General features: G+C 56.0%; 1 protein-coding gene across 11 annotated transcripts in view; it reads right to left on the bottom strand.

Moving 5' to 3' along the window:
• The window catches only part of LOC115541817 (pleckstrin homology domain-containing family A member 5), a 100,147-nt gene that overhangs the window by 12,337 nt on the left and 72,810 nt on the right, over window positions 1–15,000 (bottom strand). For 8 of the 11 annotated variants that reach the window (XM_030353681.1, XM_030353671.1, XM_030353672.1 and 5 more), the window contains 12 exons: window positions 14,581–14,685; window positions 14,323–14,395; window positions 11,964–12,064; window positions 11,590–11,705; window positions 10,043–11,111; window positions 9,260–9,504; window positions 6,316–6,578; window positions 5,299–5,510; window positions 5,101–5,184; window positions 3,583–3,702; window positions 1,896–1,949; window positions 320–400 (listed from right to left, as the gene is read on the bottom strand). In XM_030353681.1, coding sequence (XP_030209541.1) covers window positions 320–400; window positions 1,896–1,949; window positions 3,583–3,702; window positions 5,101–5,184; window positions 5,299–5,510; window positions 6,316–6,578; window positions 9,260–9,504; window positions 10,043–11,111; window positions 11,590–11,705; window positions 11,964–12,064; window positions 14,323–14,395; window positions 14,581–14,685 — 2,523 coding nt within the window. The remainder of the gene's footprint in view (window positions 1–319; window positions 401–1,895; window positions 1,950–3,582; window positions 3,703–5,100; window positions 5,185–5,298; window positions 5,511–6,315; window positions 6,579–9,259; window positions 9,505–10,042; window positions 11,112–11,589; window positions 11,706–11,963; window positions 12,065–14,322; window positions 14,396–14,580; window positions 14,686–15,000) is intronic. The other 3 variants (XM_030353677.1, XM_030353678.1, XM_030353680.1) reach the window with 3 other exon arrangements.

Genomic DNA, 15,000 nt, shown 5'->3' with positions numbered 1-15,000 from the left:
CGGAGCAAGTCACACACTCCACTTAGCTCCACGTTCGATTGGTCGATTTATATCGTTGCTGCCAACTCCATATTAATATCCGCATGGCCATGTTCCAATCGGTTCACTTGCTCCCTCGTTCTCTAATCACTCTATAGCGGACACTATACAGCACTGTGTTTAGGAAACAAGAAAGCCAGGGCAATAGTGCCAAAACAGAACACTACTGCTATATTTAGGGAACAAGTGAACCGATTCGGCAAGGCCTCTAACGTCCCACTGCCGGGTCACGTGTGATTGGTGGAGCTGAGTGGAGGCGGGGCCTGCCTGGGACCCTTACTTGCTGGTAGAGCTGGGGCCGCGGCGCAGAGTTCTCGATCATAGAGTGAATCATGAAGATTAGCGGCTCGTTCTCCTTGGTCTAGCGCGGCGCCGCGAAGATGCACAGGGGTCAGCCACACACACACACAGTAAAAGTGGTTAGCCGTTAGCTCGACCATACAGTCATAGCCGTACGGACAGTAGAGGTGGTTAGCCGTTAGCTCAACCGTACAGTAACACATTACTACAGTAGAGGTGGTTAGCTGTTAGCTCAACCATACAGTAACACATTACTATAATAGAGGTGGTTAGCCCTTAGCTCAACCATACAGTAACACATTACTACAGTAGAGGTGGTTAGCTGTTAGCTCAACTGTACAGTAACACATTACCACAGTAGAGGTGGTTAGCCCTTAGCTCAACCATACAGTAGCACATTACTATAATAGAGGTGGTTAGCTGTTAGCTCAACCATACAGTAACACATTACTATAATAGAGGTGGTTAGCTGTTAGCTCAACCAAACAGTAACACATTACAGCAGTAGAGGTGGTTAGCCCTTAGCTCAACCATACAGTAACACATTACAGCAGTAGAGGTAGTTAGCCATTAGCCCCACAGTAATACAGTAGAACAGTAGTTAGCCAAGAGCTAAAGAGGCTCATGAGGTATTAAGCAGCTCAGACAGGATTAGCTGGAGCAGCTATAATTTCCTGGAGGATAGTAAACGGCATCACGCATGATACTGGTTTAACCTCCCGAGCCTCCTTCTCTTTAAACCCACAATGTATACATCCTCCACATCAGCATGGCCGCGACTCTTATTTTGAAGGACCCATAATGCCAAGCAGAAACTCTAACCCTATATATATAAATACATATAGACATATATATTCACATGCCTTCCCTTCCGCAAAAAACATTGCATTTTGAGAACCGTGTGTTCACATTAAATCAATCCCGCCCAAAACCAGGGAAAATCTTGTTCTAACAAGCTCGAAAAATGGATGAATAAATAAACCCCAAAACAGAACATTTATGTGTCCCCTGTTTACCAGGAATTAGCATACGCTGAAACGGATCGTTAGCATGCAAACCAGCAGGATAAAGAATTCATGATCACATCTGTGCTGACTCAGTGGTGTTGGGAGGAGGAAAACAGCTTGCTCAAGGTGTGCTCAACGCAGGTCAGCCATTACGGAGCGTTAAGAAGGTATTACGCTCTTAAGGACCGCACCCCCCGCTGAGCCTGCTTCCTAATTCTTCTGTTTTGTAGGAATGCATTCTCCTTCAGCATGAGAACCTCCTTCAGTATAAAGACCTCCGCATCCGGCTATAATCTGCTGCTTTTCCCTTACACACCCCTTTTCAGGAAGGAGGAAAAGGCACACACACACACACACACCGTTTCAAGCGATGTTAAATATATCTTCCTGATGCATCGTTAGCACAGAGCTCCATCCATCACGACGACTTAACAAACCATTATGTCTCATAAGCAGCATGAGCCAAAACGCACAACAGCTCCGCATAACAGTGGATGAGTAAGTAGTCTTCAATATCAATATTGTATCTTTATCGTGCAGGGCGCTCACCTGGGTGTCCAGGTACACAAGGTTACGTTGCAGGTGGTGGGAAAGCACCTCCGCCTACAGCAGCAACACCAGAAAGGAAGGAAGGAAGGAGAGGAGGGGAGGAGAGGAGAGGAGGAAGGAGAGGAGGACAGGAGAGGAGAGGAGGAAGGAGAGGAGGACAGGAGAGGAGAGGAGGAAGGAGAGGAGAGGAGAGGAGAGGAGAGGAGGAAGGAGAGGAGAGGAGAGGAGAGGAGAGGAGGAAGGAGAGGAGGACAGGAGAGGAGAGGAGGAAGCGGAGGACAGGAGAGGAGAGGACAGGAGCGGAGAAGAGAGGGAGGGGGGGAGTGGAGAGGGAGGAGAGGAGAGAGGGAGGGAGGGGGGGAGTGAGGGTGGAGAGGAAGGGAGGAGAGAGAGGGGAGCCGAGGAGGACGGGGAGCAAGGAGAGGAGAGCAGAGGAAGGGGAGGTAGGAGAGGAGAGCAAGGCATGAGGAAGGAGGATATGAGGAGAGAGGAAGAGAGGAGAGAGAGACAGAAGGTGCAAAATTGAGAGAGAAATAAGGTGGAGGCGTAGTGGCGAACCAAACCGGGATGTCTAAGCATGTGCCATAGAGAGCCAGGGAGTGCACCAGCAGCCTGAATCAGCCCTGACCCGCGCCTGTATCAGCGGGTCAGGGTTCAGACCGCTCTCAGGCCCTGTATGGCAGACCTACAGTCCATCCCTGGTGCAGAAGGCGGGCTGCATGACCAACTCAAGACAACAGCAACCCAACACAAACACAAACACGAGGGCCAGGACATGCATGAGGAGCTGATGACAGGACACCTCCACGCCTCCCTGATCTCATCCCCAGCAGTGTGGTCCCTTAGAGATGACATGAGGCTCATGCATTAGCTGAGAACAGCTCTCACACCTTCTATTGATACATGGAATAATAGAAGCTCTGGTAACACTTCTGGACAGAAGAACCTCTACTGGTTCTGGAGGGTAGAACCCAGAAGAGCCTCTACTGGTTCTGGAGGGCAGAACCTCTACTGGCTCTGGACAGAAGAACCCAGCAGAATCTTACTGGTTTGTGAGGGCAGAACCTTACTGGTTTGTGAGGGCAGAACCTTACTGGTTCTGGAGAGCAGAACCTCTGCTGGTTCTGGAGAGCAGAACCTCTGCTGGTTCTGGACAGCAGAACCTCTACTGGTTCTGGACAGAAGAACCCAGCAGAACCTTATTGGTTCTGGAGGGCAGAACCTTTGCTGGTTCTGGAGAGCAGAACCTATCCTGGGAAGCTGATGGTCAGTCCGATGAATGCAACCATGCATGCATGCATGGACAAACCGGCGACACCGGTGCACATAGGCACACATGCACATGCGCATGTCTCTCGCATACACACGCACACACACACACACACACACACACACACACACACACACACACACACACACACACACACACACACACACACACACACACACACACACACACACACACACACACAAACTGCCTGGTCTTACCCTAACTAAACATCCACTCTACACCAGCAGGAATCACAACAAGGCTTTGGGTGCAGCACACACAAAAGCACACCAAGAGAGCACGACACACACACACACACACACACGCACACGCGCACGCGCACGCACACAAACACGCGCACGCACACACACACACACACACACACACACTGGCGTGCGGAGGTGTGGTGGGGCTGACCTTGGCGTTGGACGTCTCCATGCCCAGGCTCATGAGCTGGGTCAGAGTGTGTTCTCGAAGGCTGCTGAGCTCCGCCTGCTGCCGGCGCAGCTTAATGAGGAGGAGGGTCAACTCCTCAGGCTGGAGCGCACACACACACACACACACACATACATACAAGCATCAGACACACACATACGCACACATGCATCAGACACACACGCACAAGCACAAACACACACACACACACGCACACACAAGCATCACACACACACGCACACATGCATCAGACACACACACACACACACACACGAATCAGACACACACACACACACACACACACACACACACACACACACACACACACACACACACACACACAGAGGAAGGCGGATCAGCAACTGCATGAGCAGCGGGTGGTGGCACCGTCACTCATTGGGGAAACACACATGTGGCTCCACCCAATTCTCTCATGGAAGCTTATGCACCACCAACACCATCAGCAACCTCATCACCACCACCACAACCAGCATCATCGCCACCACCAACACCATCATTACCACCACCAACACCTCCACCAACCCTCCCCTGGGTGGGGCTGGTGGTGGCGGGTAAGGCGACTTCGAGAGCCGAAGAAAGGAAGGAGGAAGTGGAGGTGAGGGTGCGTTTGATTCCCTCCACAGTGGCAGCATAGACAACCCGTCATTAACGAGGACCAATCACAGAGCACCAACCGCAGACAGCTAGCCAACCAGCTTTGAGGGAACCCCAAGCAGTGGTCGAGATTGTGTGAGTGTTGTTGGAGTGTGTTTGTGTGCATCTGTGCGTTCGTACTGCAATTGCAGCTGTGGTGGTAGTATGTTGTAGTGGGTGTGTGTGTGTGTTGGTTTGTTTGAATGTGTGTGTTTGTACTGATTTGGTGTGCGTCTGATCTTGTATTAAAGAGCATTTTTAAACAGTGTTTACGTGGCTCTACATAGAGAGGTGCATTTAGTGGAGGCAAGAGAGAGGGAGAGAGAGAGAGAGAGAGAGAGAGAGAGAGAGAGAGAGAGAGAGAGAGAGAGAGAGAGAGAGAGAGAGAGAGACAGAGAGAGAGAGAGAGAGAGAGAGAAATGTGGTGGTAGAGAGAGGTGTGTTTAGTAGAGGAGAGAGAGAGAGGGAGAGAGAGAGATGGGGTGGTAGAGAGAGGTCTGTTTAGTACAGGAGAGAGGGAGAGAGAGAGAGAGATGGGGTGGTAGAGAGAGGGAGAGAGAGAGATGGGGTGGTAGAGAGGGGGAGAGAGAGAGATGGGGTGGTAGAGAGGGGGAGAGAGAGAGATGGGGTGGTAGAGAGGGGGAGAGAGAGAGATGGGGTGGTAGAGAGAGGGAGAGAGAGAGATGGGGTGGTAGAGAGAGGGAGAGAGAGAGATGGGGTGGTAGAGAGGGGGAGAGAGAGAGATGGGGTGGTAGAGAGGGGGAGAGAGAGAGATGGGGTGGTAGAGAGAGGGAGAGAGAGAGATGGGGTGGTAGAGAGAGGTGTGCTTCGTGGAGGATGACTCACCGTCTTCCCCTGCAGGGACTGGGCTGTGATTGGCTGGGGCTGTTGGCCAACCGGTAGCGACCTGCGGTCCACTGGGAAGCCATACTGGGAACACAGGGTGGGGGAACGGTGGGATGGTCAAACGGTCCAATCACAACGCGGTTCATCCCGTCAGAACCACGGGCGGTCCGTGATTGGTCGACGCTCGGCCCCGCTCACCTTGGCCATGTGGGCCCGCTGCCGGCGGTCCAGGGTGCCCCCGTCGCCCCTGACGACGGGGGGCGCGGTGTCGGACCCCCCGCTGTGGTGGCGGGAGTGCGTTGCGTAGAGGGAGCCGTGGGAGGGGGAGGGGGGGATGGAGGGCGCGGGGGCGTGCTCCGAGATGTTCATCATGGTCTTGGTGCACGGCAGCGTGCCGTAGTGACCCGCGCCTGCAGGAAGTGACATCATCACCGGCTGACCCACGTCACACATTCGTACCTCACTTTTGTGTTTTTGTGTGTGTGTGTGTGTGTGTGTGTGTGTGTGTGTATGTGCGTGCATGCGTGTGTTTCTGTGTATGGGGGCCTGTGTGTGTATGCATGCCTGTGTGTGTGTGTGTGCGTGCCTGTGTGTTCGTTTGTGTGCATGCACGCCTGCCTGTGTGTGTATGTGTGTGTGCATGTATATCTGTGTATGTGTTGTCCTGTCTGCGTGTGCATGAGTGCGGTTCTTTGTGTGTCTGTGTGCCTGTGTGTGCACGCCTTTGTGTGTGTGTGTGTGTGTGTGTGTGTGTGTGTGTGTGTGTGTGTGTGTGTGTGGTAGCGGCCCACCTGAGGGCAGGGCAGGCCTGTCTCTGCTGTGTGTGTGTGTGTGTGTGTGTGTGTGTGTGTGTGTGTGTGCTCCTGTGTGTGTGTGTGTGTGTGTGTGTGTGTGTGTGTGTGTGTGCCTGTGTGTGTGTGTGTGTGTGCTCCTGTGTGTGTGTGTGTGTGTGTGTGTGTGTGTGTGTGCTCCTGTGCGTGTGTGTGTGTGTGTGCGCCTGTGTGTGTGTGTGTGTGTGTGTGTGTGTGTGTGTGTGTGTGTGTGTGTGTGGTAGCGGCCCACCTGAGGGCAGGGCAGGCCTGTCTGTGCTGTGTGTGTGTGTGTGTGTGTGTGTGCTCCTGTGTGTGTGTGTGTGTGTGTGTGTGTGTGTGTGTGTGTGTGTGTGTGCCTGTGTGTGTGTGTGTGTGTGCTCCTGTGTGTGTGTGTTCAGCCCACCTGAGGGCAGGGCCAGGCTCTGGCGGGAGCAGGCCTGTCTCTGCTGCCACTCGTGCAGCTGCCACATGGTGTCGTCCCTCATGGAGCGCCGCTTCTCGGCGTCCAGCGAGCGCTCGTACATGGAGCCCGCCGCGCTGGCCACGCTGCCCGGCCGCACCCCGCTGTTCCTGGGGAGGGTCCGGTACCCCTCGGGGAACCGGGGCGTCGCCGGGGGGCAGCGGTGGCTCGGCATGTTCCGGGGTAACGTCTGGTAGGAGGTCACACTGGGGGGGGCGGGGGGGGAGGGGAGAGAGGAGAGGGGAGGGGAGGAGGAGAGCAGAGGAGAGGGGAGGGGAGAGAGATAGAGAGGAGAGGAGAGGGGAGAGGAGAGAGAGGAGAGGAGGGAGGAGAGGAGAGGAGGAGAGAGAGGAGAGGAGGGAGGAGAGGAGAGAAGAGAGGAGAGGGAAGGGAAGGAGAGGAGAGGAGGGAGAGGAGGGAGAAGAGGAGGGAGGAGAGGAGAGGAGGAGAGGAGAGGAGAGGAGAGAGGAGAGAGAGGGGGGAGGATGAGAGGAGAGGAGAGGAGAGGAGAGGAGAGGAGAGGAGAGGAGATACATATATTAATGGAAGCAAAATTCAGACACACACACACTCTGTATTTCTTTGAGAGAAATGGGCACTGATTGACTGTCGATTTATCTGTTTGAGATCACAAATATGTGTGCGTTCTTGTGTGCACACGCAAGAACAAAGCTCATCCTGTCGATATAATACGAGTGTGCTAGACTTTCACCCAGACCCGGGAGCTGTTTTAATGAGCTAAACGTGAGCAGGATCCTGAGAGTCATCTGTTCATCTGTTCATTCATCTCATATCTGTCCTCAGACGTGAGTACAGACTAGGATGGGAGGAGGGACGATAGTAATAGAGCTCAGCTTCCAGGAAGACAGACAGACAGACAGACAGACAGACAGACAGACAGACAGACATGACTATAAATCTCATGTTGTAGACAGGCTGACAGACAAATACACAGAGAGATCTCATGTTCTCGACAGACTATACAGATATGGACCCTAACAGACTAACCGTGTTAACACACCGCCTCATCTCTTAGCCGTTATGAGCTAACAAGACCCTTATATTCCCAGCTCTGCATAAAACATCTAACCCCGTCCCCATCGCTACAGCCACCTCCACCACCCTCTCTGACGACGACCGGCCCCATCACTTATTCATGACTCTGCAGCCGAGCAGAGGACGTAGCGACGGAGCGACATGATGTCGGCTAATGATGCGTCGCCCTCCCTCCCCCTGAGGAGGGCAGACGTGGAGCAGCTCTCAGGTGGAGCGTCACTCCTAACGCTGTTCCTCCCGCTGCCGTCGCTGGAGGCCGTGTTGGTATTCCTCTGTCTTCCTCACGCTGTGCAGCGCGAGGCGAACGCCGGCACCGCTCATAGTCCCCCCAAACAAACACATCACCACGACTGCTCGCCCTAACACAGGCAGGGAGGTACGGAGGGGAAGGGGGGAGGCAGGGAGGGGATGGGGGAGGCAGGGAGAGGATGGGGGAGGCAGGGAGGTAGGGAGGGGAAGGGGGAGACAGGGAGAGGATGGGGGAGGCAGGGAAGTACGGAGGGGAATGGGGAGGCAGGGAGAGGATGGGGGAGGCAGGGAGAGGAGGGGGGAGGCAGGGAGGTAGGGAGGGGAAGGGGGAGACAGGGAGAGGATGGGGGAGGCAGGGAGAGGAAGGGGGAGGCAGGGAGGTACGGAGGGGAAGGGGGAGGCAGGGAGAGGATGGGGGAGGCAGGGAGAGAAAGGGGGAGGCAGGGAGGTACGGAGGGGAAGGGGGAGGCAGGGAGAGGATGGGGGAGGCAGGGAGAGGATGGGGGAGGCAGGGAGGTAGGGAGGGGAAGGGGGAGACAGGGAGAGGATGGGGGAGGCAGGGAGAGGAAGGGGGAGGCAGGGAGAGGATGGGGGAGGCAGCGAGGTACGGAGGGGACGGGGGAGGTAGGGAGAGGATGGGGGAGGCAGGGAGAGGATGGGGGAGGCAGGGAGAGGATGGGGGAGGTAGGGAGAGGATGGGGGAGGTAGGGAGAGGATGGGGGAGGCAGGGAGACGATGGGGGAGGCAGGGAGAGGATGGGGGAGGCAGGGAGAGGATGGAGGAGGCGGATAGAGACGATGGGGGAGGCAGGGAGGTACGGAGGGGAAGGGGGAGACAGGGAGAGGATGGGGGAGGCAGGGAGAGGATGGGGGAAGCAGGGAGAGGATGGGGGAGGTAGGGAGAGGCAGGGAGAGGATGGGGGAGGCAGGGACAGAAAGGGGGAGGCAGGTCGAGGATGGGGAGGGTTGGGAGGTACGTAGGGGGAGATAGGGGGAGGCGGACCCTGGCGGCCGTGTCGGTATTCTTATGTCTTCCTCCTGCTGCGCAGCGCAAGACAAACGCGGGCGCCGCTCACAGCTCCACAGACAAACCCATCCCCACGCCGGGCACGGAGGGACGGCGTTCGGTTTGGAGGTCACGGAGTACGACGGTACGATCCTTCGTCACGGTGCCTCACACCCTTGGCTGCAGGGTTTGATATGGACCACGTAACCCAGGCCCCCTGGCCTCTGGCTGAACTGGACGCCACACACTCTATCTTTAACGTTCCTCTTCGTGTCCTTAACGTCATACATTTACTTTGTGTCATGCTTTTTTCCTTTTTTTTTCTTTTTGGTAATAGTTATGCCACATAGAGACGCACAGAGACGCACACACACACACACACACACACACACACACTTACACAGAGACACACAAACACATTTACACACACACACACACAGAACACACACACACACACTTACACAGACACACACACACACACACACACTTACACAGAGACACACACACACACACACACACACACACACACACACACACACACACACACACACACACACACACACCCCCACTGCCTCACCTCCGGCTGTCCTCCTCGGGCCCCCGGGGGGTGTTGTTGTGCGTGCGGACCCAGTGCTCCAGCTGCTGCATGGAGCCGGTCCTGCTCATCCCCCAGCCCCCCTCCGGGCCCCGGGCCCCCTCCTGCCCCGGGCCCCCCTCAGCCTCCAGCAGAGGCTGCATCCGGCCCAGGGTCCCGTCCCCCTCCAGGGGGCTCAGCAGGTCGGAGGTCTCCCCCGGGGTGGGGGCATCGGGCCCGTTCACCTGCTGGGGGGAGGGATGCTCGTTATTAATGACATCGTGGAGGACGGCGCAGGGCAGGAGGCAGAGAGGGTCGGCTGGTCGCCGGAAGGTCGCTAGTTCGACCCCCGGCTCCCCGGAGGGTGGAGGTGTGCCTGAGCGGGGGCAGTTCGCCCGGACTGCTCCCGGCCAGCTGGCTGTCACCTTGTGTGGTTGACTCCGCTGTCGGTGCGTGGATGTGTGGATGTGTGCATGAATGGTTGTGAGTCGCTTTGGATAAAAGGGACCGCGAAATGTAATTAAAGAAATGACTCTGTCTGGATATGAACCACCGCTGAAACGCATTTTATAAATATGATTGACCCTGTTTAAGAAATCATCATTTAAACCTGATTTAAAACATTACTGTCCCTAAAATTGGAATGAATTCAAGAGTTTTCATTGCTCCAATTTCAGAGCGTTTGTATTTCCGGGTATTTTCAGGTCTGAATTTCCAAAAGATGAACGTCCATACTGCACTTTTAAACATGGTTCAGTCAACAGGTGATCGCTGCACGCCTCCTACCTGCAGACAGGGGGTGTGGGCGTGGCTGTGGGTGTGTCCGAGGGTGTGGGAGTGGCCGTGGGCGTGGTCGTGTCCGAGGGTGTGGGCGTGGCCGTGGGCGGCGGCCTGGCTCTGGCGCGAGGCGGAGACGGCGGCGGCGATGGCGGCGGCCTGGGCGGGCTGCAGCTTGATGCTGTTGATCTTGGTGAGGGGCCGCTCGGGCCCCCCGGGGTCCCGGGGGAAGCCGTAGCGCTCGCCGCCCACGTCCCTCAGCGTGGCGTAGCCGTCCGCCTGGCGGTACGCGGCGGCGGCGGCGTAGCGGTCGCCCTCCCGCAGCGTGGCGTACTTCTTCAGCTCCTTCAGCCCGCCGTAGCGGTCCACCACGTGAACGCCGCCGCCCCCGCCGTGCACGCCCCCCAGCATGGTGCCGTAGCGGTCCCCCGTCTCCCTCAGGGACAGCTGCCGCCTCACCTCCCGGGGGGGGCCCCTGGCGGGGTCCCTCTGCGGCGTGGGGCGCTCCGCCGCCTGCCGCTGGGCGGGCGCGTACCTCTCGCCGTCCTGGGCGGGGCCGCCGTACCCCTCGCCGTCGGTGGGCGTCCGGGGGGGCGGGGCCACGGTGTACTTGTCGTCCAGCGTCTGCGCGGCGTACGACTCCAGCTCGCCGCGCTGGGCGGCGCTGAGGTCCCGGGGCGCGGCGGGCGTGGCGGGCGTGGCGGCGCCCGGGGCGGGCGTGGCCGGGGGCGGGGCCGAGTCCTTCTGCAGGGAGAAGCCGTCGCCGTCCTTGCGCAGGGCGTAGCGCTCACCGCCCTTCTGCAGGACGAAGCGCTCGCCGTCCCGCTGCAGGGTGTAGTACTCGCGCTCCCGCGCCCGTCCCGAGCGGTGGTTGGTCCCCCCGCCCTGGGCCGCGTGGTCCCGCCCCCCCGCCGCCGGGTGGTGCTTGCGGTCCTCCAGCCGGGACATGGAGTGATGGCGGACCACCGCCTCGCGGTTCCGCTCGTTGTTGTGGACCTCGGGCCGCGTCAGGGAGCGGTGGTTCAACAGGTGGTTCAGCTCCGGGGGGGAGCGGGGGTCCAGCTTTAACTTGTCCAGTCTGGGGGGGAGAGGGGGCGGGAGGGAGGGAGAGAGGGGGGGGAGGGAGGGAGGGAGAGAGGGGGGGGGAGAGAGAGAGAGAGAGAGAGAGAGAGAGAGAGAGAGAGAGAGAGAGAGAGAGAGAGAGAGAAAGAGAGAGAGAGTCAGATGTAATCCATTGTTTTCCGCTTCTTTTTATTCCACAATCAGTCTGCGACATGTTTAATGTCATTGATTTGCTCCATTAATTTGTCTTTTAGCTCATTTCAATGCTTTGGCAAAACATTTTTCATTTAAATGTCATGCCAACAAAGCTTTATTGAATTTAATTCCAATTAAATTGAAGGTATTGGAGTGAGAGAGAGAGAGAGAGAGAGAGAGAGAGAGAGAGAGAGAGAGAGAGAGAGAGAGACAGACACAGAGAGAGAGAGAGAGAGAGAGGGGGACAGAGAAAGACATTAAGAGAGAGAGAGAGATAAAGAGAGGGAGAGGCTTCTCACCGTCTGATTGGCTCAGAGTGCACCAGGGCGGCGTCAGTCATGGCCCTCATCCATGACTCCATGTCCTTGGCCGTGTCCGTGCAGAAGTAGTAGGTCCGCATGTTGGGGTGTGTGGCCTGGGGGGGAGGGAGGGGGAGGTAGGTTAGTTGAAGAGTGTGTCTGTGTGAGTGTGCGTGTGAGCATGTGTGTGAGTCTGTGCGTGCGTGTGTGTGTGTGTATGGGCCCTTCTTCATGTTTGTGTGAGTGAGTGAGTGACTGCGTTCGTGCATGCATGCGTGCGTGAGTGCGTGCGTGCGTGCGTCACTGTGTGCGTCAGTGTGTGTGTGCGCTCAGAGCAGGCCGGTGTCTCTAATCCCTGGGGTCCGGTCCCTCACCTTGAAGGCGTACTTCTTGCTGATGTGGTCGTCCACCGACAGCATGGAGATGTGGAAGCTGGGCAGCAGGATGCTACCCAGGATGCCCTCCTCCTTATCATCTGCACCACAGAAGAAGAACGAGGGAGGAGGTTAGTGTGGAGAACATGAACTCCTCCTTGTCTTATGCACCACAGAATAAGAACGAAGGAGGAGGTTAATGTGTTAGAGATGAACTCCTCATTGCCTTCTGCACCACAGAAGGAGAACGACGGAGGAGGTTAGTGTGTTAGAGATGAACTCCTCATTGCCTTCTGCACCACAGAAGGAGAACGACGGAGGAGGTTAGTGTGTTAGAGATGAACTCCTCATTGCCTTCTGCACCACAGAAGGAGAACGACGGAGGAGGTTAGTGTGTTAGAGATGAACTCCTCATTGCCTTCTGCACCACAGAAGGAGAATAAGAACAGTGGGGAGGTTGAGGTGAGGGGGCGTTCAACATGAATGCTCTCTCGCTATGAATTATTGAATCCAAAAGAATAGAGAAATAGGAAAACGTAATCGAGCCGAACAGTTGAAATACACCCAAATCTGGAATATTAATGCAGCATGTATTCATCATTCATATATGAGAATAATTTATACAATAGAGTGAGACCTCTCACTCTCATTCAGGTACTGCTCCGGACTGCAGTAAGGATAACTAGCGTTTGCTCAGGCCTGACAAACAAGCCTCCCACCAGCTCACTGCTACTGCATCACTCACACATACATGGAGAATATATCAGGGGGAGAGAGGGGGAGAGGGGGAGACAGTGGGAAGAGAGAGAGAGGGAAAGAGAGAGAGAGAGAGAGAGAGAGAGAGAGAGAGAGAGAGAGAGAGAGAGAGAGAGAGAGAGAGAGAGAGAGAGAGAGAGAGAGAGAGAGAGAGATGAGAGGGAGAGAGAGGGGGAGAGATGGAGAGAGAGAAGAGAGGAGAGACAGATGGAGAGAGCGGATGAGAGACGGAGAGAGAGAGATGAGATGGAGAGAGAGAGAGGTAGAGGGAAATAGGGGGAGAGAGAGAGAGAGAGAGAGAGAGAGAGAGAGAGAGAGAGAGAGAGAGAGAGAGAGAGAGAGAGAGAGAGAGAGAGAGAGCGCGCTGGCACCACAGCGTGGTACATATGCTGTAATGTGTGTGTGGGTGTTGTCTTCAAACACTTTGTTTAAAAGGGGTGAATGTTAATTTCTACACGTTTTAAAGACTCACGGGGGATGGCGGGGGGGAGGGTGTGAGAGACCCTGATAACGTGAGATAACAGCTCTGGAAACTGGTTTCCAAGCAACGGGAGGCGAATGGGCCGGACGCCAGGCTACACACCGCCGTGCCGTTCTGACGGAGAGAGGCTCACATTGGAAAACCTACCCCACAGTACCTCTACCTCTCTCGATCTCTCTCTCTCTCCATCTCTCACTTCCTCTTTCTCTCTCTCCCCATCTATCTATCTCTCTCTGTCTCGCTCAAACTCCCTCTTTCTCCATTTCTCTCTCTCTCCCCCCCCCTCTCACCTCCTCCCCTTTCTCTCCTCTCTCTCTCCATCTCTCTCATCCTCCCCTCTCTCTCTCTCTCAATCTCCCTCTTTCTCCATTTCTCTCTCACCCCCTCTCTCAACTCCTCCCCTTTCTCTCTCTCTCTCCATCTCTCTCATCCTCCCTCTCTCTCTTCATCCCTCGCTCTCTCTCATCCTCCCCCTCTCTCTCTCTCTCTCTCTCTCTCCCCATCTCTCTCATCCTCCCCTTTCTCTCTCTTCATCCCTCGCTCTCTCTCATCCTCCCCCCTCTCTCTCTCTCTCTCTCTCTCTCCCCATCTCTCTCATCCTCCCCTTTCTCTCTCTTCATCTCTCTCCTCCTCCCCTTTCTCTCTCCCTCTTCCTCTTCCTCCCTCTCCCTCTCTCTCCCCCCCCCCCCCCCCCCCCCTCTCTCCTCCTAATGAGCTTGGCTGCCTTCCCCTCAGCCCGTGTTTGGTTAATGAATCCCCAGTAAGCGGCGTGACTCCGGAGGGAGGCAGGCGTTGCGTGAGCTCCTAAACACCACCACCCTCCCTCCCCTCCTCCAGGACCCCCGCTGACGGCGCCGGGGGGGCGGCTCCGCCTCGTTTATGGAGACGGAGGGAAACCTCCCCGGATCCCAGATCAGTAAAGGAGTAGGAGACGAGGCGTTTGAAGAGGGGTAAACTCGCTTAGTTAACGAGGCGATCAGAGCTGGGGGCAGGTGTCAGTGCAGGGAGTACCAGGACAAAGACTGGTTCTGTTAATGCACCTGGTTACCTCAGGGACTGAAGTGTGTGTGTGTGTGTGTGTGTGTGTGTGTGTGTGTGTGTGTGTGTGTGTGTGTGTCTCACCCCTGTAGTAGAAGAGGCACATGTCACACAGGACAAACCATCTCTTCTTCCAGAGCTTCATGCCTGTGCTGTCCTGCAGGGGTCAAAGGTCAGAAACCAGGGGTCAGTTTGATCACACACACACACACACAAACACACACACCCACCCACACAAACACACACACACCCTCGCACACGCCAACACACACTCACACAGAAGCGCAAGCACCTTGACACACACACACACACACACACACACACACACACACACGGTGGTACCTGCTTGTAGAGCCAGTTGCTCCTGACAGTGGGGGCGTTGGGGTTCCTCTTGATGGAGTTGGACCTCTTGCCAAAGTTGTGGATCTTCTTGGAAGGCCTTGAGGGCTGAGGAGAGAGAGGACCGATGGTTAGGTGGGGGACGACATGGGGGCATCAGGGGGGGCATCAGGGGGGCACTGGGGCCAAGCAGGCCTGCTTTACTCCGCCATTATAGCACTGATCCATCCGGTCTGTGACTCTGACTGACACCGGTCAGAACCAGGTCCATCTCTCAGAACCAGGTTAATGTCCGCTCTGTCAGGACGGTGAATACACTCACGAAAAACAAATAAAACGTGTTTGAGTAGTATTTCTACGAGGCTGTTTAATGACTGAACCACTCTGTGTTCGGTTGTGTTTCTTTTGTGTGTCGGTGTTATT

Source organism: Gadus morhua, chromosome 4, assembly GCF_902167405.1.
Source record: "Gadus morhua chromosome 4, gadMor3.0, whole genome shotgun sequence".
Taxonomy (NCBI): Eukaryota; Metazoa; Chordata; class Actinopteri; order Gadiformes; family Gadidae; genus Gadus; species Gadus morhua.
The sequence above is the reverse complement of the archived record's forward strand: the minus strand, read 5'-3'. Positions and strand labels throughout refer to the sequence as shown.